At 42.6% G+C, this 24,701-nt stretch overlaps 1 protein-coding gene and 1 long non-coding RNA gene across 3 annotated transcripts in view; both read left to right on the top strand.

The window, feature by feature from the left end:
• lasp1 (LIM and SH3 protein 1) overlaps positions 1–19,514 on the top strand; it is a 32,355-nt gene extending 12,841 nt beyond the window's left edge. The window contains exons 3-7 of one of the 2 annotated variants that reach the window (XM_030407605.1): positions 4,461–4,545; positions 10,984–11,091; positions 13,317–13,395; positions 14,410–14,504; positions 15,777–19,514. In XM_030407605.1, coding sequence (XP_030263465.1) covers positions 4,461–4,545; positions 10,984–11,091; positions 13,317–13,395; positions 14,410–14,504; positions 15,777–15,950 — 541 coding nt within the window. In that variant the 3' untranslated portion in view covers positions 15,951–19,514. Of the gene's footprint in view, positions 1–4,460; positions 4,546–10,983; positions 11,092–13,316; positions 13,396–14,406; positions 14,505–15,776 lie in introns of both variants that reach the window. The other variant, XM_030407604.1, reaches the window with a different exon arrangement.
• A 1,044-nt stretch (positions 19,515–20,558) lies between these two features.
• Positions 20,559–21,756, top strand: LOC115575481 (uncharacterized). The gene is made up of 2 exons (XR_003982667.1): positions 20,559–20,839; positions 21,034–21,756. It is a non-coding gene; the product is annotated as an uncharacterized LOC115575481 (long non-coding RNA).
• Positions 21,757–24,701: the final 2,945 nt, after the last annotated feature.

Genomic DNA, 24,701 nt, shown 5'->3' with positions numbered 1-24,701 from the left:
GTCCTCGGTAATTGATATAGGCGTTTTTTTTTTTCCCCTTATTCCCACCCACTTCTTCCCTGAGAATCCCATCCCTGATTAGAGTCGTGGGGGGGTGTGGGGGTGGGCAGAGGGGTTGTTGGAGATCAGATAAGTGGACAGAAGAATTCTTCATTTCCCCCAGAGGCTGCTGGAGCCACTGCTGGGTCGCTGCTTTAATGACTGATTGTCAGACATGTATTTGAACATCAATGTTGTGTTATTAAAACTTGTCACAGATGTCTTGATTTAGTGTTATCATGTTCAGTGGCAGTTCTCTCCCATCATGATTTGATGTCAGTGTTGATTGATGCTAATAAATAATAATAGATTAAAACCACGAGTCACGATGTGGCACGGCACTGCCGGTTGCTTCCTGGTTCACGATGTGTGGTGCAGAGAGATCGCGCTGTACCACCGCAACCGAGACCATTCTTTGCTCTGGCTTTGTTTTTTGTTTTTTTGGTTTCTCACAACAAGCCAAGCGATAGCAGCTTTATGCCGCCCCAGTGACTGATTTGAGATGTGAAAGACATGTAACAAAACAGCGTCTCGTGTGACATTAAACATACACTTAGGGCAGCACTTTTGATGCAATAGCAACTTACTTGCGCTGTTTCCTAGAATGGCATGCTTGGCTTAATTGGACACTCACCACACATACACTCTCTGTCTGCACCTGATTGGAAGAACGCCACTCCTGGGATCTCTAGATTTTCTGGACATTTAAGGTGAGAAATAAGCTGTGCAATTGCTGAATCTGTCTTCATTATTAGATCTACAACTGTTTGTTTTTATAGTTCCAGAGGCGACCAGTTGTTTTGGATGCACTTTAAAGTCACCCATACCCCAAATTTATGCAAAGGAAGAGCGGGCAATATAATGCCCCATCTCTGGAAATGCATCGTTACAAGTTTGCAATGCAAGACTGCTTACATAGACATTGATTTGGGGTTGTGGAACTGATGGATGCTGTGGACACGTATACACAGAAGCTCCCTGATAGAGGACCTTGCACTGTCTCCCCAGTTTGCAGACATTTTCAGTTGCTTTTCTACTTCTACTTTCTACTTGGCTTCAAACTGCTGCCAGTTGCTTTCTAAATCTCCAGGCGCTGTGTTGGTCACATAACCCATTATCAGCCTTTTACACCCCTGCCCTGTCCTGCTGGCTCACCCTTTCACACAGATGTCCTTTCAGAGCTGTTGCTACCTGCGCTGCTGGCTCAAAGGCAAAACAACAGCGACCCTTGTTACCGTCTTTGTACATTTTATACAGAATGGCGAGGCAGAATAACGGCAAAGTCCCACCTCGAACAGGCCGTGCAAAAGGGACCTTCAGTCTGGGAAAGCGCTTTGTAGGAAGCAGAAGTCAGTAAATATCAAACAAACCGTGATTTATCAGCTCTATTGTTTAATGGATTCTGCCAGTCATTGTTCAGCAGCATCATCTGCATGTTATTTTTCTAGCTCGCGTTGCTACTGTGATCAGGGCTGTAACTAACAATTATTTTCATTTCGATTCAACTTTTGATTATTTTACATGATTAATCGATTAGTCATTGCGCCTATAAAGTGACAAAACATGGTGAAAAATGTCATCAGTATTTCCCAGAGCCCAAAGTGACGTCTTCAAATTGCTTCTTTTGTCCAACAAACAACGAGACTCTTCATTTGCCATCAGAAATGACAAAAGAGAAGCCGCAAATCCTCAAATATAAGATGCCGGAGGATCTAATCAATGAGTCAACTGATCGTGGCAGCTGTAACTGTGATGTGTGTGTTTTGATGTGTTTCCGTGAGATGGATGTTGTATACTGTACATGTAGAAGAAATGTTCCTGCTGAATGATGCATTACAACCTTTTCAGGTCTCACAGGGTCAAGCCGGCCAACATCTCCCGGTTCCACTATGCAAACAGGCCTCCCCTCCTGCACAGTAGGCAGTCTGTCTATGTGTGTGTGTGTGTGTGTGTGTGCGTGTGATTACACATGCGTGGCCCCTGTCACTCTTCCACCCCAGCAACAGTACATCCCCTCCATTTTGATCACTCCCTCTTTAGCGTTCACAGGGCTAACTGAGTTTGTGCATGTGTCACCCACTCCCGTCTGCGACTTATTACCTTGTTATACAACCTGACAGATACATGAGTGTTTTTGTGACTCACTCATAGCCTCAAACAGGCACAAAAACACAAGCATGGTTACACAAACACACACACACACACACACACACACACACAAACACAAACACATTACTAGATACCAGTGAGTCACTCGGCTTAAATCTGCAACCCTGTTGTGTGTTTGTATGGCAATTTACTGACCCTTAAGTGCAAGGACAGCTCTAAAGAGACATTGAAGATGACAGGAACGCTGTTAACACAGACGCTGGTTGTGAGGGTCTGTGGCCCGGGTAGCACACACCCTCGGCTTCAGACAAGCACGGGTTCTCTGGCACAGTGATGCACTGTGAAAGGAAGTGTGTGATCCACCACAGACCAGACACACCCCAGTCCATAGAAAGATGAACATATTATTATCAGTTTACTGCCTTGATGGAGGGAAATTCCCCCCCAAAAAACAAAGGGATACACTGCTGGTGAAATGCCCTGAAAGTAATCATTGAAAGTGCCGAATTTATGTCAAACAGTTAGTAAATTTAGCACAATCTTAAACAAGTGTACATTTTCCATACAAATAAGCCCTTATGTACATAACCCATATTTAACTAAGAAGTCGCATCGGGGTTAAAATCCCCGCTAACCCGGGGTCAAAATAGCAGCATTGAGGACATGACAGAACGGCACAAAGAAATCCACAGTCCAGCAGCATTAAACAACCGAAACAAAGCATCCACTGGCTTATAGAGGCAAAAGAGAGGGACGCAGAAGGTGTCAACATTCATCACGTGTAACAATCTGGTCACCTGTGGCCAATAAAAAACTTGCAATAGCTACAAATTGTCATGCAGAGCCCCTTTTTGAAATATTAGCTTCTTTGTCATTGTAGCCTTTGCTGCTAAGGAAGAAAGCCACTATGTTTTGAATGTTGCCGGTAGCTTCAGTTACAGAAAAAAAGTGTGAGCATGCACAGACCTGCATGTGTTTATGGATGCAAGCCAGGGATCAAGTGTGTGTTACAATCACAGAGCTTTAAATGCCAACTTCAGTCAACTTCTGCTCTGCAACTTTGGCGTCACTCATGCTCTGCTTCCCACTCTTGGGGTTTCTTTAAAGTGGCTCATATATCCTTTTTTAACAGCACTTTATGTAAAATGCGCCAACCACAGATCTCTTTGTTAAAGTTCTTTTTTTTTTTTTTTACGTCCTATAATCACACCAGGACGCATGCTAATTCAGTTTGTTTACCATGTTGTCTTGGAAACGGTAAACATATTGCCTAAATGGGTTACCCAGAGGCTCGGATAGCGGTTGAAGATTTTTGAGGCCACCCTGCGCCCTGAGGCAGGCTGGGAACTGCAGTCCATATGAGCAGTTAGATAAGCTGTGAGGGCTTTTCCCCTCCTGCTGGATTCGAGCCATGTGTTTTTGCTGCCTTAAGGACCTCACTGAACTGGCAGGCAACATTAATTGTGGACCTGAAGGCGACTTGTGCACAGAAGCCTCCAGTGTATAAAAACACTGACTTATGCACGGCACGCACAAAACCGTTGACAGCGGTTTAGACAATCAATACATGAGCGTGTGAGGAATGGCTTTTGCTTGATGCATGCGTGCATGTCTGTGTGGAAAAACCGTGGTCATTCTTACTTGTGTATGTTTATGTTTTGTTATATTTCTTTCAGCGAGAGACTTTTCTCCTCAGCAGCAGGAGGTTCAGGTGGTTGTCAATACAATTCCCAGAATCATTCAGAAAAGACTTGCCGTCACGCTCTGCTAAAGGGGGGGGGCTACCCATGACATCATTCACACTCGCCCACTGTCTTTTTGACCCTGCTGCTGTGTCTGCTGTTGTGTGCCGTTCCTCTTCCTGTTATCCCCCATAGGGCAGGGCCTGTGTTTGTATGTGTGTGAGAGTGTGTGTGCAGTGCATAAGTGTGTGCCTGTGTTTTGTAAGCTTGGAAAGCGTTTTCCACACCTGCTATGGCTCGCCTCCAAAACTCTGCAACCTTGAGGCTCTGCCCTGCCCCCCCCCCCCCACACACACATATACACAGCCCCTGTCTGCACTTACCTCTTTTTCAGACTACCTTGGCTCCCACTGACAGAGCATTGTTTGTACACTGACATGTGTTTTGTCTACAGGGTCTCCTAACTCAACCTCAGGACCACCTTGAATAACAAATGCCCCCACTGTGGGGCCACAGACTGCACACTGCTTGAGTTATGCTGTTTTTCTCTCTTAGAGTAAAGCTGGCATCTGCCTGTGTTTGTTCACCGTGTGCTGACGTTCTTTGCCGTTTTGTGTGTTTATTTTACAGACACTACCCCAAGACACAGTTCACCGCCGTGGCTGACACTCCAGAGAACCTCCGACTCAAACAGCAGAGCATGATGCAGAGCCAGGTAACTGTTTGTGCTCGTAGCTGCTCAAATCAAACTCCAGCTGTGAAACGCACAGTTTCTTCACATTTTGGCATCGTTCCACAAAGGAGGCAATAAAAAGACGTGTGTAATTTGAAAAAGCTTGACTTGAGTCAACCCTTAAAATTGATCCAGGAGTAAATACTTTCACAAAGCCAACTTTCAGATAACATAATCAGTCTAATTCAGACCTAGTTGGAACTCCCAAGATAAGTGCGTGCGCACAGCTTTAAGACCTGAGAAGTCAAGCATGAAATTGACTTACAATGGACAAGTAAGAGACTTGAAGAGAGGGCCTGGAGGTCCTTGGTAATGTTATATATGAGAAACATAGAATGTTAATATGGAGACAAAAAGAGGCAAAAGTTATTGCCAAGTGGAGTAAAATGTCTGTCCAGCTATAAGTTAGTAGTACACACTCGGAGATGAGCTGCAACAACTGTTATTTTCATCGTCAGTCAATCTGCTAATTAATTTCTCATTTAATGCTCAGTTGTTTGGTCTATAAAGTGTCAAAAAATGGTGAAAATGTTGATCAATGTCTCAAAAAGCCCCAAATCACCTCTTCGAATGTCCAGAACCCAAAGATAGTCAATTTGATGTCATAGAAACCATAAAATATTTACTTTTAAAGAAGCTGGATTCTGAGAACCTTTTTCCCCAGAAAATTACTTGAACTGATGAATTGATTATCGAAATAGTTGGCTATTAAAGCTGTTCTAACTCGTCATTTAAACTAACTTCCTGTTCGCTTTGCAGTTAGCAGTCCCCTCCCCCATTCTTACGCCGCTACATGATAAAGTCTTGATTGCCAGGCATAGCGTCAAACAAGCGGATCCTGCTCTCTACCCTTTCAGGAGCTGACAGAACTGCCTCTTAATCAAGTTCTCTGTCCTGATTGGATAAAGTGGGTAGGGAGACAAGAAGATTTAATTTCTCTTTTACTGCAAAAGCAGGGGGAAGAAAGACACTGGGTAATTACAGACACTATTGTTGGAATACAGAGCTGTTAAACACTCCTTTTAAGAAAAACATATCACCAACAGCAGCTTTATTTTAAAAGAAGTTTAATCATGACTGCTGTGTCAGTTACTGAGGCTTTGGGTCCAAGTCCCCTCTTCTCAGTTCGGTCTTTTGAATATCATTAGACAAGCACAATGTAAATTATATTATACAGTAATGCAGTTTGGAAATATCGAAATGGACCTTGCCTAAATCTGTTTTGCAACACTTTACATTTCCTTTTATTGCCATTTTGAAAGAAAAATTCCTTGTTACGTTAGAAAGAATTGCAGCGTAAATGTCATTTAACGCTTGTTATAAGCCTGTTTGCCTCTTCAGTTGGCAGGTGCCGCGAGAAAACCACTGCCTTTCAATTGGGTATTGATCCGTGTGTCCAAAAACAAGTACAATTAAATATTAGCTTAATAAGAGGCTAGTCTGGCCTAATCTTTTTTATGGTGACATACTGTTTCTTCAAACTCACATTCCAGAAATAATCCAAATATTTTCTAATACACTTGCCTCTTGGAACAGGCCTCTTGTTTTTACACTGCTGCTGTCGTTAGCGTTAATGTAGCTGGCTGTCATTTTTTTTTTATTATTTTTTTTTTTTTATGAAGGCTGCAAACTGATTATAGCCTAATAGATATCGTACTTCTAATACCACACAATGTTAACAGGGAACCAGCACTGATGTAGTTTGTCGCTGTACATTTCTTTTGCGGTGTTCTGACCCATAGATATAGTTTGATTTGTGACCACGGAAAACTCTACTATGGCTCTTCCCACAGAAGCTAAAATAACAAAGACCCAAATATATTCCAGGATAAAAAAAAACCTCATCAGACCAAAATATCCATCTGAACTAGGTCATGTGTTATTGCCTTAATAAAGATGGCTCTGATAGAGTTAGAGAGATTTGTGCTTGCCAGCAGACTTTCAACAATGTTTTGCCACAATTGGCTCTGTGTAGATAACGAAACCATAACAGATCAGAGATAAAAAATTTACTATAAAGTGTTATCACTTATGGCAGCAGACGGGCACCGTTAAAAGCCTGCTGGTGAGGTTTCACTTCTCCTATTCAGGCCTGATGTCTGGGGCATGTTTCTTCAGTATTCTAGGAAGTTGTCTTTCACTGACATCATCGAAGAAAAACTCATTGGAATGGATGTGACGCATTTGAATGCAAAATTGTGTAAAAATGGAAGTTTTAGCACAATTCAAGGGAAAAACCAGAGAGTAGGCAGGGCAGGGCTTATCAGAGAGTGTCCAGTCTTTTCAGAGTGTCAGTGTCAAACACTAGGGATAAAACTGGGGTGTGTGTGTATGTGAGAAGGGGTTTTAGAATGGGGGTTGTTAGAGTAGGGGGATATCTGAGGGATCGAGGAACAGATGGTGTTTTTCTACATGGATTGTAACCCCCCCCCCCCTACAAACAACCTACCATACAGTAAGAGGCAGTCTGTTGATGATGGTCACCAGACTAAGAATTTTACACAAAATCTTTTTTTGCATGTGATGCTGAAGGATTTGCGTGATTATGAATAAAGACCTCTTCTCTTACAGGAAAGAGCACAGGAGAGGAAACTATGATTTCACTAAAAAATACCCCCACTGCTTTCAATAAAAGTAGGTTGTTCTAAAATAATTCAATTCAACACAGGGCCACAGTTTGAGGTTTCAGTCCTGTCCTGGCAAAGACAGCTCAAAATATGCTTTTGGTTACAGAGAGGGGGGTTAAAAAAAGCTGCTGATTGTGCTGCAAGTCAACCAGACTCCCTTTAAAAACAAAAGGGTCATTTTTAACCTTAGAACTGAATTAGAGTCTTTGAAAATAAGCCCAAGAGGCCCAAGAAAAATATAGTATATCTCCGCAATTAAAATCTTGCCACCAAAGCAAAGGTAACACAAGCGAGATTTTGGAACCTCCAGAAAACCGCAGTACAATATCTGAACGTACCTTCTGTCTGGATTTATGCTAATGAAGTGCAGCAGAGCACAGTTAAAGAGATTTTTAGTAAAGACATATTTTTAGGCGGCCTCCCAGATGTGCCATTTTATATTCCCCATGTTAAAGCCAGTAAAACGTATCAAATCTTTCTTTCATTTCACGTCAGGTACTCATTCTATCTAAATACAGCTGTTTTGGCTTTGAATCTGTTGAGTCTCAGCTTTTATGTGGCATTTCGTTTGTATTGTTAGCATGAAATACTACGATCGCCAGTGCTCGCTATGTGTGGCATACACCGTTTTTGTTGCTTTTGCGTTAGTTACTTAAAGTTGCAATGGTGCTACTGTGGTGGAGTTGTGTTTTGTTTAAGTAAAAGTAGTTATGAGCTTTTATTTTAGCTTCTTCCTGTTTAGTGGGTATGTTTTGCATGACCGTGTTGCTACATGATTAGCATGCCCCTGGATGGTGTGTTGTGTAATAGCCACCCCGCCCCTGTGCAGAGGGCGCTAGGGCTATAGAGGTTTAATAACTTCTGTTAAACTACAGCATATTTGAGCTACCGGTAAATTATGAATCAATTCCATTGAATAATGAAAACCTGACAATATTGCATACAACCAACATCTGTGTTAAGATAACATGGAAAGAACTGCTCATACTATGATGCTCGAGTCCTACTGTATTATTCTCCTGTAGTCTTTGAGTTTGTTTGTGTCGGCGTCGGCAAGTTAAAGGCGTTTTGTGGAGAGCCGTGGCCGTCTAACCCCTCACCACCATTGCCGCTGCGTTGCCAGGGGAAACCTATTGCTATGGTAGCAGGGTAGAGGTTTGTCACACCTCATTACAAGACTTTGCGGTGAGAAAACTGAAAGACGCAAGACTGAGAGAGAGAGGGCGAGAAATAAAGAGACTGTAGAGAGCGAATTGGGGAGGAGGAGGAGAGGGAGAGCAATGAGGCGCACATGAGCGAGGGGAAAAAAGAGAAGAGACAGAAAGGCACCGACACAGAGAAATGGAGGGAGGGAGGGAGGAGTTCAGGGTGAAAGAGGAAGAGATAAAAGTAAAATCCCCAGAGGAAGCAAAGCAAGAGGAATGCAAATAGAAGCAGGGAGAAAGATTATAATGAGGAAGAGCTCCAGCTCTATGGGATGACTGTGTCTGCCGCTGTTGAGGCAGTAAAATATGAATGAATGAAAAGAGAGCACAGAGAGAAGGGAGTGTGGGTGGGGGTGTGGATAGAAAGCAGGGGCATGATTGGAGGAGAGGAAGCTGTTGCACGGACCTAAAAAGACAAAGGAGATGGACTCAGGAGTGAAAGTAGGGGGAGGATCATACGTAGACTGATGGCCGATGAAGGACAAAGATGGGTCGAGGCCACATTAATCTTCTCCATGACTTATCTTTGTGCGCAGGCTTGAGAGCCGTGTATAATTTCCCGTAAAATGAGAATTGGCTATAGTTCTCCCCCAATTTCTCAGTGGACGTCACGCCCAAAGGGTGACAGCGGATCTCACGCCGCGTCACACAGGCACACGTTATCTGTGCATCATAACCACGTCATGTCATCAAGAGGCGTTGGCAGATGAGAGGAGGATTGGTCAGCAGTCTGCTCAGCAGTGTCAGACACTGCATGGAGGGACGGAGATGGAGAGGAGGAGGCGGAGGAGGAGGTTTGTTTCTTGGTAGGAAATGGGTGCAGTCACCACGGAGGCAGCAGTTAATGTCAGAGGATGTGCCGAAGACATCTGACGTAGCTGTTTTAGTTTGAAAGTAAAACATGCACCCGACTTCCTGTTTCAGGTTTGTTGAGCGGTGGAGGCGGTTGTGGGTTTGATTACTCGAGGGAGAGAGGGAGAGCACGGTGCATTGTCATTTCTGATACTCATCTGACGCTGCATGGGCTGGACATTTCCTCCTATGGCCTCGGGGTCAGGACAGGGTGGGCAGACAGGAAAAACACACACACACACACACACAGACACAGACTCGGTTTGTCACACACTACCTCTCATTATGACCATGTATGGTTGCTACCACGTCCTGAATGTAAGGCCTTCCCCTTACCCAGCAAACAGGAAGAGGACATCACCACAAAAGATGTAGCAGTATACGTAGCGCCAGCTTGCACTCTCTGCACACAGTCACATACCGCTGATGCTGACGGTACTTCCCTCATAGTTTAGGAATGAAACAGCTTGCTTATTAGGTAGGGAGGTCTCTTTACTGACCCAATACAATGAAAAGGTCATCACATTTTTATAGCAGCAAAGAAAGAACTTTAGCGGTGACAAGCATTTTAATATTAGTTGATCCAAACCATGTCTAGCTTTAATAAAATGAGCTGTAAAACCATTTCCCCTCTGCTGTAAAAATATCTCATTAGGCCAAATAAAATCCTCTATTAGGCTGAAGCAAAGCTCAGGACTGACCCATTTGTGAAATACTGTTGAGGTATGCGGTTACACGGACAGTATTTCTACAAACCTGCAACCTTTACCCTCCAATAAGATGTGTGTTTACAAAGCATTTAATCAAAATCAAACTTTTTTGACACGTACAGAGTGGGCCCACCAGCCGTGAAGCATCTAATCTGCCAGAAATATTGATTTGCACTGCCCATTAATCCATGAGATTCTTGCGGATGTTACCGGGAAAATTAGCATCCGGTTCTGATAACTTGACAGGATGCGTTGAAAGTAGCGCCCATAATTTGCGCAGGGTGTCGTGGGTGAAGGCGGATATCATTTTTAGGATGGACCAACATCGTGTCCTGAGACAGTATTCGTGTTTCTGGTTCGATGGATTTCAGCCATGTTTATCCGCTTGTTATTCTGAGCCTCTCCACCATTGAGACCTTCAACAATCATTAAATGTTTAAAATCTCCAACAAAAAAGTTCAGCCACAGAACAGCTCTGTTTTACTATCGCCACAGATGTGCAGAAAGAATGCATGTATTCCAACCAGAGAGAAACTATCAGATTGTTGACATGATTATTTGTGGATAATATTTCCTGTTGAACAACAGCACAACACGCGTGATTGACAGTTCATTCAGATCGGGCCGGATCAAATTGGTTGCAGTCTGATTGGACCATGAATCTGATTATTTGTGTAATATAAGGGTCCATGTAAGCACAGCTGACAACACTACAGATACTTAAAAGGTGAAGAGTGTTACATCATTTCTTTTAGGGAAATTGAAATGCTTTTTGAACAAGCAGAAAAATATCAAGACATAATTTTTCTTTGGTGATATTTTTTTTCTTCAATCTCTAAAATGTTGAAAGAATGTAGGTCAAAGCATCTTTGAATATAAATCATTTCGGCAGCATTTGTTGGACTTTCCTTGTTGACTCACACGAAAACACATTGAAACTGCTCATCCGGCTGTGTGGTTGATCTCGGGCCTTGCGTGTTTTAACCTTCATTTTGTCCCTGACATGACCGTGTTTGTGTTCCGCAGGTTCGTTACAAGGAGGACTTTGAGAAGAGTAAAGGGAAAGGTTACAGCGTGGTCGCAGATACGCCGGAGTTCCAGAGAATGAAGAAAACACAGGAACAAATCAGCAATGTAAGTGTCAGCGGCCCAGTGACCGAGATGATCACTCCTCATTCCACCTGTTTATTCAGCTCTCTATATCATAACAAAGAGCTCTCAATGTGTATCTAATTTTCTTGATGTGATTATAATCTCTCAGTGCTGACTGAGGATTTGTTTAGAGTAGTATAATTGGTCCATAAGAATTAAAGTGGAATGCAGGGTTGGAGAGGGAGAGAGAGAGAAGAAGAAACGTTGTTTATTTTGAACGGTTTCTGATCCAGAATCGAAATCGTGACACCCCTCGTCTCTGACATCAGTTAATGCGCTCTCTTCTCCTCCTTTCGTTGTAATGGAATTCTCCTCAAATCGCTCTCCACTTAATACTATTCTCCTCCGCTCTCCCTCAGCCACAGCTATTGATTTGCCATTTCTCTGTAAACACCGAGCAGAAATGGAGAAATGAATCCAGCATTTACATCGTGTCCCCTGACTGCTTAAGTCAGCTGTTAAGGCCTTTTGTATTTCCATGTGAAACACACGGGCGACACGAACCATACGTCATTATACACATAACTAGCTCTGCGCTTGGCCTCGCTAATGGCATAATTAGTGTGGAGGGTGGTGGGTAATTACTGCTTTCATGTGGTGAAAGATCTTGCGTGTCTGAGATCAAGGAGACGTGAAAGACAGAGGGAGAGGTTCCTTATATTAAATGTATTTCTGACAGCGCTCAGACAGGCCACATCAAGGTAACAAGTGGTGTATTTGGGCGCATCGTGAAGTGTTTTGAGCCAGATTTGATAAACTAAGACATCTGTTTGCAATCGTAAGGGAACCATCCCCGGGGGGGTTGTGCAGCTTTCCCTCTTTTTTTCACTAAGAAACGAAGCAGTTTACTCTCCAGAATGTCAGCAATGTGAAGCCTTCATTCACTTCGACTCATTTAGACTTTTGTCCAGTCTGTCATTCTCATCATGATTTTCCACTCGTGGGTGACTTTCTCCACTTTCCCGACACCTTCTTTTTGTCAAGCAACCAAGACAAAGAGGTATTTAGGAGGTTTAGGAGCAGCAGCAGCAGCAGCAGCAGCAGCAGCAGCCCCGGGCCACTTCCTGTAAATACACACATACCATCTGTTCGACCTGCTCCTTTAAAACAAACCAAAATAATCTCCTTTACACACTCTCACTTAGCATATTGCACTCGAGAACAGTCGCTGCGTTCTCTCACTGTCCTTCCACAAACACTCCGTCATCCCATCCAGTCTGTGAATACACTCCTCCTCTGTGAATACACTCCTCGCTCACGCTGCCGGCACAGTGGGCTCTTTGAGCGCGGAACAGAATCGGGGTTGTAAATCTTGACCAAGGCACTGTGAGTCAGTCTGTTATCAGCCTGGTAATAAGGGGGGGGGCAGGTTATTTAGTCACAGAGCAGTCACTCAGTTTCAGTTTCATCGGCGTGGCCTTGTTTCATGTTGTAACGCTGAATGCTGCCTTTGTCACACTCGCTGGAGAGTGACCTCTTTGTACCTGAAATTGGAGTGCAGGTGCTTCTTTTAGCTCTAAAGAAAATGTTCAAAATGCTCAGTTACACTTGAGCGAAGAGTAGTGTGAATGATTAAAGTTGCATTTTGCTGTGCTTAGTCATATGACCTGCTCCTCCTCTTACTTCTCTTCCTCCTCCTCTCAGTGTTTCCTCGACTCTAGAGCAGTTGGGCTTCTTCTTAGTTCCCCTATATCACTTCACCTGGTCTTCCTGATGTGTCAGCGAAGGTTGCTATGCAACTCTGAGCTCACACTACTTCCGGCCGCCGAGATGTCATTTCCTCTCAGCGTCAAGCTGCTTCCCGAGGCTCTGCTGCACGTAGCGCCCCACCTATAGCCACAAAAAAACGGGGGAAGCTGTAGAGGTAGTGGGAGACACCTGGTGGATGGAAAGTGAACTGCACCGTTATAACTTCCTGGAAAGAAGACTGCACCTGTAGATTTGAAGCTTTGAAATGGACACCTAGCCAATTTTCAACCGTGTTGGTACATATGCAAATTAATTCAATTTCGCTCCATTTTGACTGCAACCTGAGCCCCCCACCCTTTTGCTGGCATAATTACCTATGTTCATTGTCCATTTCTCGCCTTGTAGGTTTTTTTCTACCGTGTGGGCCAAAGGGAAAACCTTTGGCTCATACACACTGGGTGTGTGCCGTCTCCATGCTCATCTCTGATCTTGCACTGTTTGTGCTTGTCTTTTTGCAGATTAGGTACCATGAGGACTTTGAGAAGAAGAAGGGTGGAGGAGAGATCCCACATCATCAGCCGAGCAACCCCGGCCAAGGTATTCCTCTAACACACAAGCACACTTGGTTACGTATGTCTGACTAAGTCTTTTAATATTTATATTGATCAGTCAGATGACAGTTATCTTGACTGTTTTTCTCCAAACAAGATAAGAGTTACATTAAAAAGAGCACCAGGGACTCTATGTTTAGGACTGAAAGTAAGGTAAAAGTAGTAGGTGGAAGAAGAGTCTCATTTACAGGAAGCAGCCTCTGAAATTTCAGAAGCTGTCTTATAAATCAAAGGATCTGCATGGCTCGATACCACTTAGAGAAGTGGGAAGATTTGCTTTCAACCCTTCACAAGCTGACAATCACATCAAGCATTTTTGTTTGTCTGAGAGGAGAGCATTGTCTGTGCATTTTTTTTTAAGCTTCTTGCCGTGTCTGTACTTGGCTCTACCGCTGCCACAGGCTGCATGAGCTCACCGGGCTGGGTGTTGCTTCATCGCACCACTCCAGGAACTCGGTTGTAACATGTTCACTGCCCTGCTCCTTGTTTCAGCCATGCAGAACTGCATTGCTGAAGAAAATCAAAATCTTGATTAAGTCTGATAATCTGACATTAAATGTTTACATGTATTAAGCATTAATTCATCACTCAAGACAAGAGATTGTTTTCTGAACTCGATCTCATTCAAACATGATGAACTTGTTGTCTGAAAGTGAATGAAAGTGTTCAGAGGTCAGTGAAACAGTCACAGCTACAGTATTTGAATGACCAGCATACCCGCTGTTTGTATTTCGCGCACCTGATTTGCACTTAAAAACAGAAAGGCATTGTTCGGTAGGTTGTGTAACAGGGAAATCAGTCAGCCAGTGGGTGCACGTCTTCGCTTGCCATGTTTTTGAGTTCCTCCTTCTTTTCATGCAGACATTCAATCAGTGATTACACCCAGCATTAACGTGTATTATGTACTGAAATCTTAATTCTCTGTGTCTACCAGTGAGTGTTGTATCTGAGACAGACAGACCAGCTCTTTCATGTGCTCCTCTTTCTGTTCCACCAGCAGCCTACCAGCCGCCTGCAGCCTCTCAGAACTACCACTGTGAGCCAACTCCTGAACCAGTGCGCCAGGAGGTCGCCGCCCCTCCTCCCTCTGCTGGGGTAAGGCCACTGTTGTTCCTCCACAAATTAGTAAAAAAAATTAAAAGTAGAAACATGTTTACACCTCATAATATTTGCTATTAATGAGTAGAACTGAAACATCGACATGCAGTTATTGAGATAATTCAAACTTTTTCTGAGCACCTTTTCTTCATTTTCTTCAGTTTTTTTTACTTTCCATGCAATTAGACTGAACATTTTTTTATTGTTGGCCTTTTATTCACATTATTCAGACTTTTTTTATAAGTCTAGAATTTGATATATCGCTGTTTACTCAGCCGGTACCGCTAAGAGAGCCATACAGACACATTTTATCTCTGTAGAATTCACATTCTTACAGAGATTAGTTCTGTTTGTGCTCCTTGCTAGTACTTTTTTACTTATTTATTTATTGATGAGTCACTAGTTATTTATCCATTCATATAATTTCTGTCTTTAGTAGGATGAAGGGACTATAAACTACAAGGCTTTGGCGATATCCATAATTTAATCTCAGGATATTGTCGCGCCTAAATGCTTCATAATGTGCGTTGTTATCATTGCTTGTTTGTTTGGTAAGTCTAGCCAGGACTAAGGTAAGACTGCAGATTTGTGGTTTTGCCCTTAGGTGTTAGTTTACACCTGTTTACAGCAAAAACGACACAAATTGCCATTCAAATCCCTTGGCTCGTTGTTTTCTCCCACTTCTAATCTGAAATACTGCCAAATAGGCAAGCTGGCATTCCCCTTCGAGTGCTGTGTGCATGCTGGTACCCGTAGTGACAAACTGTGTTTTGTTATTATGTTTTAATTATCATCATAATAAACTAAGCGTGGCACTCCTCCGTGAAGGCCCAACAGGCCCCTTTAATGTGATCAAGCCTAATCCTATCGCTCTGATGTTAAACCACCCATAACTGCTTAACAATAATTAAAGCTCACCAGATCTCGGACCAGCATCAAATTGTATTACTCATGTAAGTCTCTCTCGTAGATAGGAGCCACTTAAGAACATCCAAAGTGTCAATAAACGCCTCATCTCACAATTTTAAAGAAAGCCTAAAAGTAATTCTGGATCCGTCCCTTTATCTGGATCAACAGTAAGTGGGGTTGATTCTGGGCCTCCGTCCAAGTTTTATGTAAACCCGTTCAGTAGTTTGGGTGTAATCCTGCTGACAAACAACCAAACACACCGACACAGGTGAACACACAAACCTCCTTGGCAGAATGTGATTTATCCTTGTCATCGGCTGTTGTCAGGAACTAACAGAAGCGATCCCCTGTCATCCACAGAAGCGATACAGGGCCGTGTATGACTACTCTGCCGCCGATGAAGACGAGGTGTCCTTCGTGGACGGGGATGTGATCGTAGACGTGCAGCAGATCGACGAGGGCTGGATGTACGGCTGCGTGGAGCGCACCGGCCAGCGGGGCATGCTGCCCGCCAACTACGTGGAGGCCATCTGAGCGAGAGGGAAAGAAAAAGAGGGAGAGAAAAAGGAGGAGGAGGAGGTAGAGAAAGGGAGGGAAAGAAGGAAAGGAAAAGCCCAGTGCCATCTCATCTTAACGCAGCTTTCTCTTGATTTTACTCTTGTTCCCTAACCTGTCCTGTGAGACCCTGAACCCCCCCCCCCACCCACCCTCCCCCGTCTGCATCCCTGCTCTGCTCTCACTGTTCAGCTCTACCACAGACACCCTCTGCCTGTCTGTCTGTCCTTCTCCGTCTGTCTGCCTGCCTGCCTCTCTGTCAGTCTGTCCGTGCCGTCTCTGTTTGGATGTCCGTCATCCTCTTTATCTTTTCCCCCGTCCCGTCTCTGCTCTCGTGCCGTCACAAGTGGAAATGAAAAAAAAAGTCTTAAAAGATAAAGGTTCATCGCAGTATGTCGGGGGTCACGCCGTGTCACACAGCTCCATCCTAGCTACAGCGCTTAGCAATCCTGACACAACATCGTGCAGAAACAAAGACGAAAATAAGTTGTTGTTTTTTTTTTTAAAAGCCCCTTTTCAACACAACTGCAATGTTTTCTTTGGAGAAGTTTGAAGTGTGGCTTTTTCTTTCTGTAATTTTGCAGCGTGATCTTGGCCAGACTGGAAACACAGTGTAGAAATCTCAGTCTTATCAGAACTATAAGCTCGAATGTGTTTGACTTGTGTACATTCCTTTAACCTCTAACCCTGTTGCACCGATCAGCCAGTTCTCAGTCTTTCCAGAGAGGTTTTTAATAGATTTATAGATGAAGACACACATCCAGTGCTCAAGAAGGCACCCTCTCGTTCAGCACTGCATTGCGGGTATCGTGAAAACTGGAAATTGTAGCCTAACTGAAGAGCACCTCCTGTCGTTGCCTTTCCCCGTGGCGTGTTGGATACAGGAGGGATCAGGGACAAGTTAGGGGACATTATCAGTCCATCTCTGGCAGCCACACTGAATACATCACCTCAGTCGGTGTGGACGTGCTGTATTTACACCCTTATTCCTGTGTTTTTGTAGCCTGAATGCCTTCAGTCCTGAGAGATTCACAAAGTTACTGTGATCGAGGATTGGAGAAAAAAAGAGATGAGATGCTACAAAATCTCTATGAAACGTTGAGAAAAGAGAAGGCCAAGCACAACTCTCTATTGCAAATCTTTTCTTCTTTTGTTTTGAATTTATTCCACTGTTTTTGTGAGGAAACATTCCAGACTTTTTCTTTTTTCCTTTCTTCCATTTAATGTGAGAGACGTTAAATCCTTGGCTGTGGTAAATGTTGTCGTTTTTTCTCATGCTGTCCCTCTTTTGCCTTTCTTGTTATTGTAAGATGCTTATTTTCAAAAACACAAAAAAAAGGATTAAAGTGTATTAAAAATAAATAAACCAGCATATCAATTTATGAACCGAGGAAGAAGACTCGTGCAGTTGCAGTATTAGATCAGCTGTGGGATTAATATAAAAACCTGTAGTTCTGGTAAGAACAGGCCTTTTTATGATGGTGTTTAAAGGTTCACTATGTAGTTTTTATTTAGGAGAGAAGGATCCTCATTGATTTCTAAACAAACTAAATAAAAAGACTGACTTTTGTTTTACATTGTTTATATTTGCTGGACCCTGCCACCTTTCTGGCTTCAAACAGTGTGTTATTACCTCATTAAAAATTGCAAATATTAAAATTCTGACGTTGAATTTCTTCTCCCAAACTACGTAGCGCCCCTTTAATATTCTGGAGCTACAAATGTGACAGAATGGCATTTGAAATAAACATGGAAGAAACGTTTTCTTATGCGCTCTGGTCACCTCTTTGTCACGTCCAAAGCTCTGATTTTCGGACAGGTGAATCCCAAAATCATCAACTATTTTTTTTTATATATATTTGCAAAATCTGCCAAAATCTACCTGCATTTGTTTGGCGGTTGGAAGGTCGGTTCATAAAAACATCGAGCATTTAAGTTGCTGGCTGTGACACAGAGATGCTGCATCATTCCTACACTCAGCATCATGTATTTCTGTGAGGACCTTTTATTAGATTTTAAACGTGATATTTGACCGTTTCTCAGTGGTGTAAATAATCCCATCGGCCCCTGACCGTACATTCCCCGCCCCCTCCCCTTTTCTTGCTGTTTCATTCTCCTGTGATGCACTGTGACTGTCACAGACACGAGCGATCAGGGCGCGGTGTGTTTTAGGTGGGGCTGGAGGGGGGGGGGAGCAAAAAATGTTCAGCTTTATTAAAAAGAAAACAAGGCTCTCACTATGTAGCTAGATGACATTGTACAATTGTATATGTATCATAAAAGGTAAGTTAGGGAAAATGTTTTTACAGGTCATGGTGCTCTGGGAAGTGGCTTGCCTGCGGATTAAAAGTGGTTCATATTTTTGGTGAAATGTGGCTGGGGGGGGGGTGTTACGATTTAAGACGTGGACTCCTGGAAGAATCCTGTTTGGTGCAAGTCAGTGTTGAACATTCATAACATTTTGCAACTTTCTAATGTGAGGAAAACTGTCGGTGAGTCAGAAAAAAAAAATCCACCTCGAACTGAGTGAATGAACACACTGTGTGTACGCCTGTATTTTGCATTAACATCTGTTTGACAACAGGACATTTGCAAAACATATGCTGGATCGGAAGGCTGTTTTTTTTTTTTGTTTGTTTTTTTAGAGCTCACAGTTGTTTCTCTTGAGGGTTTGGCTTGAAGTGAAGTGAAGTGGAGTGTTGTTCCTGGCTTGTGATGATGCTCGCTCAAAATTAATTTAATAACAAAGCTACTCACACCGGCGGTTTCCCACTCACGCCTCTGTTTGCCGTCTTTTGTCTCGAGGGCGTCGATTTTTTTGCCAGGAAAAAGTGGCCAAAGACGGCCAGCGTTATGTAACGAGTGTGTGGCTCGGGATGGATTTGTTGAGGGCAAAGTCAAATTCGAGCGTGTGGTGATGTAAGTGTGCGAGGCCGCTGGGGAGACAGAGGGCAGCGATCTGATGCCCTCAATCTCCACCCCCCGCTTCGAGGCAGGGCAAGTTGTTTGTCTGACCTGGATATTAGTCAGGAGTTAACCTCTTTGCGCCAAATGCCGCTCTTCTGCTCTGGCATCACTCATCTACTGAACCATAACATCATATCATAACCCCGTTCCCATTCAGTTTCTGTCTCGTATCCTGTCCACCAGTCTGCTCAGATCCCTCTATTCCTTCAAGCCTTCATTGTAGGCTCCTGCGCTTCTGATGAATCACCCCCTGCTTCTATGATACTGGTTATATACTGTAGACTTTGCAGAGTGAACTCATGTAATCCACAATCGGGTTTAGCATTCAGACCGGTTTTGTGCATTTCATCTTAAGTCGTTTTCTTTTGTTTTTGATATAATTTTGTTATTTTTTAAATGAAAAAATAAATAAAATAAAGATACCATATGCATATTGACATACACATGTATTCACAACTCATTCTGGATACGCGCTCAGATTTACGGACCTGATATCATCTCCTGTTGCCCTGTTACAGCACTTCAAATTGTACTTATGATTCTGCAGATTCAATAAAATGTCATTTTTTTCTCAGACTGTTGTTTGTGCTGCGTCTTGTGTCGTTGTTACAGGATGATGCATTTTTAACCTTAAAAGTGTGTGTGTGTTTTTTTTTTTAACTCCCAGGCTGTTTTTTATAAGATCTGTGACTAAATATCTGGTGGATGTAACAGAGCTACATTAATGCTACACAGAACCAACATTTAGTTGCAAGAAAGTAAAAACTAGTGAAAACCAGAATTCTTGAAAATGACACATCGACTTCTTGTCATTAGTTTGATTACCGTAACCATTCAGCAACAACTAGAATGAATGCTGCCAATTTTCTTCAGTGTCTCTCGGATCATCAGGACAAATTTAAACCAAATCAGAGCAAAATAAGCAATTAGTAAAGTTCAGAACACACACAAAGAATCTTGAAAATCAGCCGTGCTATACTGGTAGAATGAGGCGCACCTGTTTTTATTGGATTGTAGTGGAATTTGTATTTTTCATTAATATTTTAAAGAAAAGTCCCCATTTTTTATGAAAACTACACCGTTTTTTTTTTCAATAGCTTCCAGGTCATTTGAGTCATTGATACAAAATCATTAACTAAATGTCTTTCTATACTGGTTGAATGAGACACGCCTGTTTTGTTTTGTTTTGTTTTTTTTGATGGGATTTTAGTGGAATTCCTTTTTTTTTTTTTAAATAAGGAATATATATGTGGCATAATGCATTCAGATATTAATACAAACTTAACACCTGTTTAAGTCTTGGAATAAAAAAGATTGGATTATTTGGACTGTCTAAATAAAAAGTTATATTAGCATCTCTGTCAATGGTGGAAATCGTCCCCTGTAATTGGGACATGTTATCCCGGAGTTTCGCCTGTCAGGTGTTACTTGTTTCCCTGGTTGTCCTTCGCCCTCGACAGTTAACAGTTTTGGTACTTAAATGAAACATTTCTGTTTAATTATTCGAGGTTTATTATGGATTCGCGTGCAGTTATCCGCAAAAAATCTGCCTGAAAGTCAAACACGAGGTAAAAATCTGGTTGTTACTTTCCGGTGACCTCACTTCCTGTTTCGGGGGGGAGGGCGGGGTCGGTTCTCCGAGCGTCTCCGATCTCCGCCGATCTCCTGCACCGGCTGTAAGCGCTGCTTCTCTGCTGCGTGTCCTTCTTCCACACCGTCCATCTCTGACAGCGTTTCCATCATGGTGGACATTTTGATGTTGATGTTCTTCGCCATCGTCGGCCTCGTCTTCCTCTCCTACATCATCTACCTGCTGTGATGGCGGCGCTGCTCGGCCACACGGGCCGGACAGGATGTGTGTTTTTCCTCTCCTGCATCCCTGGTTTCCATCATGGTGACTGGTAGGGGAGCGTTTTGTCTTGGCATGTTATAAATATACATTATAAGGGAGGGGGGTGATGGTGAAAACAACAGGGAGGATATGTGTTCCTCGTTGTGATGATGTGTCGATGTGGGTTATTTCTGCTAGAAATATTCAAAGAAATACACGTTTTTATTCCTCAGTGATGATGAACTCAGCTGTGATGCGTTTCAGGGAGAAGAGCCGGGGTCAGGCCACGGTGTGTTTCCCACTGGAGCGCTCATGTGTGATGTGAGGAGCAGTCCAGTGGAGAGGAAGAACAGAATGGAAAAAATGGAAAGGAAGCGGAAGCTGAACTCTTTCTGTTGACACCCTCCACCACCCACCCACCCCTGTCACTGGACCGGGACCCCTCCAACAAAAATTCGTTCCCCAAGACCTCCCATTTACTACATTTTTGTAGCTTCTCAAAGCTTGTGCATGCCCGTGTGTCTCTTGAATGGAGGAGAAATGTTACCTCTGCACATGACCAGTGAAACTGTAGAGAAGGATTTGCAGGATACGGGTGTAGAAATTTGCCTTTTGTACTTGTGTGTGTAATGTTCAGTTTGACCTCTGACCCCTGTGTGTCTCCTGCCGTCGGAGATGCCTCGATTGGCCTTAATGTCAGCGTTGATATCACTTCATTCACGTGTTGCCGACATGTTCTGCTCCTCGCCACAATCAACAGATTCCCCCCCCCAATCAGGGCGAAGGTCAAAAGTCAAAATATGACTTGCATGAAGAGTCACAAGGTGTCGTTTCCAAGGTGTCGCTGCTCAGTTTTACCACCTAACCTCATATAATTTATCTGTTACATATGAATATTGTTGAGTTTACCGATGCACTGATGATTTACTGAGGTTTGTGGCAGTATTTCACACGATTATGTCAAATAAAGATGATTTCAGTAAACTCGACCGCTTCCTCTTTCGTTCAACGCTCATTTTGTTGTTTTCCATAAATGAAGCCAAAGAAACATCGCAGCGTCACCTCTCACGCCATGATGAGTTCAATGTTGGTGTTGATGTTTGGTTAAAGGCGCATTATGTAGTTTTGTGGAAGAAATGAAAACCCAGATTTTCTGTATTTACAATATTAATGAGGAAATACACAAACTCAGAGTTTTTCTCTTTTTCCGTTACTGAACAAACAAGCTGTTCTCAGGGGGAAATAAGGTCCCCAGAATAGCTGCCGAAGCTAGAAAGGTGGCAGGGTCCGCCACATAAACAAAGCAAAACAGAGTGGAAATTGTTTGTTTACTCAGTTTATTTAGTCCTGAAAACAAAGAGAGTTTTTTTGTTTGTTTGTTTGTTTGTAAGGACCCCATAACTGCATAATACACCTTTAATGGATATAACATAATATATAGTAAGTATTATCATAATTCCCTTATTAATAATAATTATTATTATTTTTTAAATGTTTCCCTCCTTATTGTATATCCCTCTTATGTTTTTATAGATGTTATACCTTTGTGTTTTGATGGACAGTGACAGCAAACAGTGTTACAGCCACAACAAAACATGTTCTGTTCTACTTTGTGACAAGCAACATATTGATAAAGATAACCGAGTATAAGTTTAGTAAGTATAAGTGTATATTCATAAATAATACTAAGATTACCCGCAGGACCAATAATTTCACTCCCTAATAGAAGAAAAGATGACATAAACTAAACTAACAAATAAAGCCAAAAAAACAGACCGCCATCCGCAAAAGAAATACAAAACAGCTGAGGACAAAGACGGAGACAATATAAAACTGTCAGACTGTCATGAAGCTACTTCTCCTCCGCGCGCCCCTGCATTTAGGACACGGCTAATTGCCTGATGAGCAGCATGTGAGAACAGAGGAGGAGAAAACACAGAGGGGCGTGTAACAGAGAGGAACTGGGTACCACTTGGTTACTAGGGATTAATATATTACTAGCTTTGTTTTCAGTACTTGAAGGAATGCAGAAACATGAGTTTCAGAGCGAAACAGCTTTGCAGCATTCAAAACATAAAAAACAAGAAAACTAAAAACATAAAATGGATTATTCTATTCCCTACGTGGTGCGCTTGGATCATCTGATATCTGAGGCCGAGCTCCGTTCCAGCGTCTCTGTTCCGCCTGTGTCGATCAGAGCAGGAACTATTTCTATATTTGTGGAGGGGAACAAGTTGTAGCCGGAAAAGTGCAGAATCCAAATTAGAGTCATCAACCTTGAGGGAGTGCAGATGGTCTGCGATGGAAAAGGGGCTATTTTTGTCACACACAAGTTTCCCCTGTCCCTGCCTGCAGATCATAACAACAACATATCTCTGAGACCTCTGACCTCTCTGTGAACAGGGGAAGATGTTCAAATAAGTTGTGTTTTAAGCCTTTTTATGTGCTGCCATGTGTTTCTCTCTGGTCAACTTCTGCAGCGTTAATGTTGCTTAAATGTTTTTGGGACAGTCTTGTATTTTAAAGCATGAACCTGACAAACGATGAAAGATTTTGGAGGCTCAGTATCTCCTGTCAGGTGAAGCACACAGGCACAGTGCTGCTGTGAGCGGCTATCTTGGGGATTATGGATTTAGCTTGTTGCGGTCCTGCAGATGGTGCTGTTTACTTACAGTGGGAGAATGAGCAGATGGCAGAGTGTCCACCAAGTAAATAAACTCGGCTCCTCCAGATGTGTTCAAGGACAGGTGATTCGGAGCCGGACGGCAGAAGAGTGGTTTCAATTCAAGAGTCACAGATGAAAACACAGCAGGTTTTGAAAATGTCTGAATGTTACTGCTGTTGTTTTTATATTGATAACTTACTTTTTTGGTTTTACAGTGTGTTTGAATAAATTAGAATATTTTGAAAATAACCTTTTCTACTATATCCCGTACAGGTAATCCGCATATTATGATCCAAACATGTCAGGTGCAAAATTAATCAGTGTAAAATCTCCCTAGGACTTCAGTCTCTATTGTTCTTGTGATACTCATATATAGAGACCTGTATTGTATCTACCTGAATGCTATTCTTATTTCTTATTTCATCAACAGATTCATCTTTTTTCCCTCTAGTGGCAGGTCAGCTTCCCTCCTGCGTGGTAGGATTTACACATTTTGAGAATTTGAGACGTTCATATAAGTGATATAGATGTTACTGATGTTTAAAACGCTTAAGGTCTGCTTATTAAACGGTTAATAACGCCTTCCATTGTTGGTTAACAGTGAAGTAACTATTAACCAAAGTTGAATTGGCAAAAAATGTATAAATGATAGTTATTATAAAGTGCTACATTAAAAGCAAATAAGAGAATGTTCCAAAGTGAATAACTCTCCTCAGAAAGTGCCGCCATTTTAAAATCCTCTTCATTTTGGGGTCATGTCTCGCTCGAGCCGTTGCCCCCCTCGACTGCCTGAGGAGCTGCTCCATTAGTCTGAAGTCATAAGCTGTCAGAAAATATGAACAAATTTAATGTATGAATGTATGAATCAAACAAAACAAGATGAAGCATGTTATTTAGAGAGTTTTACAGGTGTTGGTAGGCAGATTTTGTTTTGTTTGTTCCAGTCTTTACGCTAAACTAAGCTAAGCTAACGTGCAGTCTGTAGCCTCATATTTTCAGCACATATCTGAGAGTGGTATCAACGTTCTCTCATAAATCTCGGCAAGAAAGCAAAACAAAATGTTTTGAAATAAAAACGTTGAATTTTTCCTCTAAGGCCTCACAGCGTCGCCCTCCTGCAGCCACTTATTGCTAAAGTTCCTCCGACATGTGTGCAGACGGACCCACTGGGTGAAATAATCTGAATTCCTCTGCTGATAGTATAATCTACCACTCTCACCATTACAATACACCCGCTGTTCTATCTGAGAGCACACACACACACGCG

The sequence above is a fragment of the Sparus aurata genome, chromosome 23 (genome assembly GCF_900880675.1).
Source record: "Sparus aurata chromosome 23, fSpaAur1.1, whole genome shotgun sequence".
Taxonomy (NCBI): Eukaryota; Metazoa; Chordata; class Actinopteri; order Spariformes; family Sparidae; genus Sparus; species Sparus aurata.
Note: the sequence above shows the minus strand (reverse complement) of the source record. Positions and strands in the feature narration are given on the sequence as shown.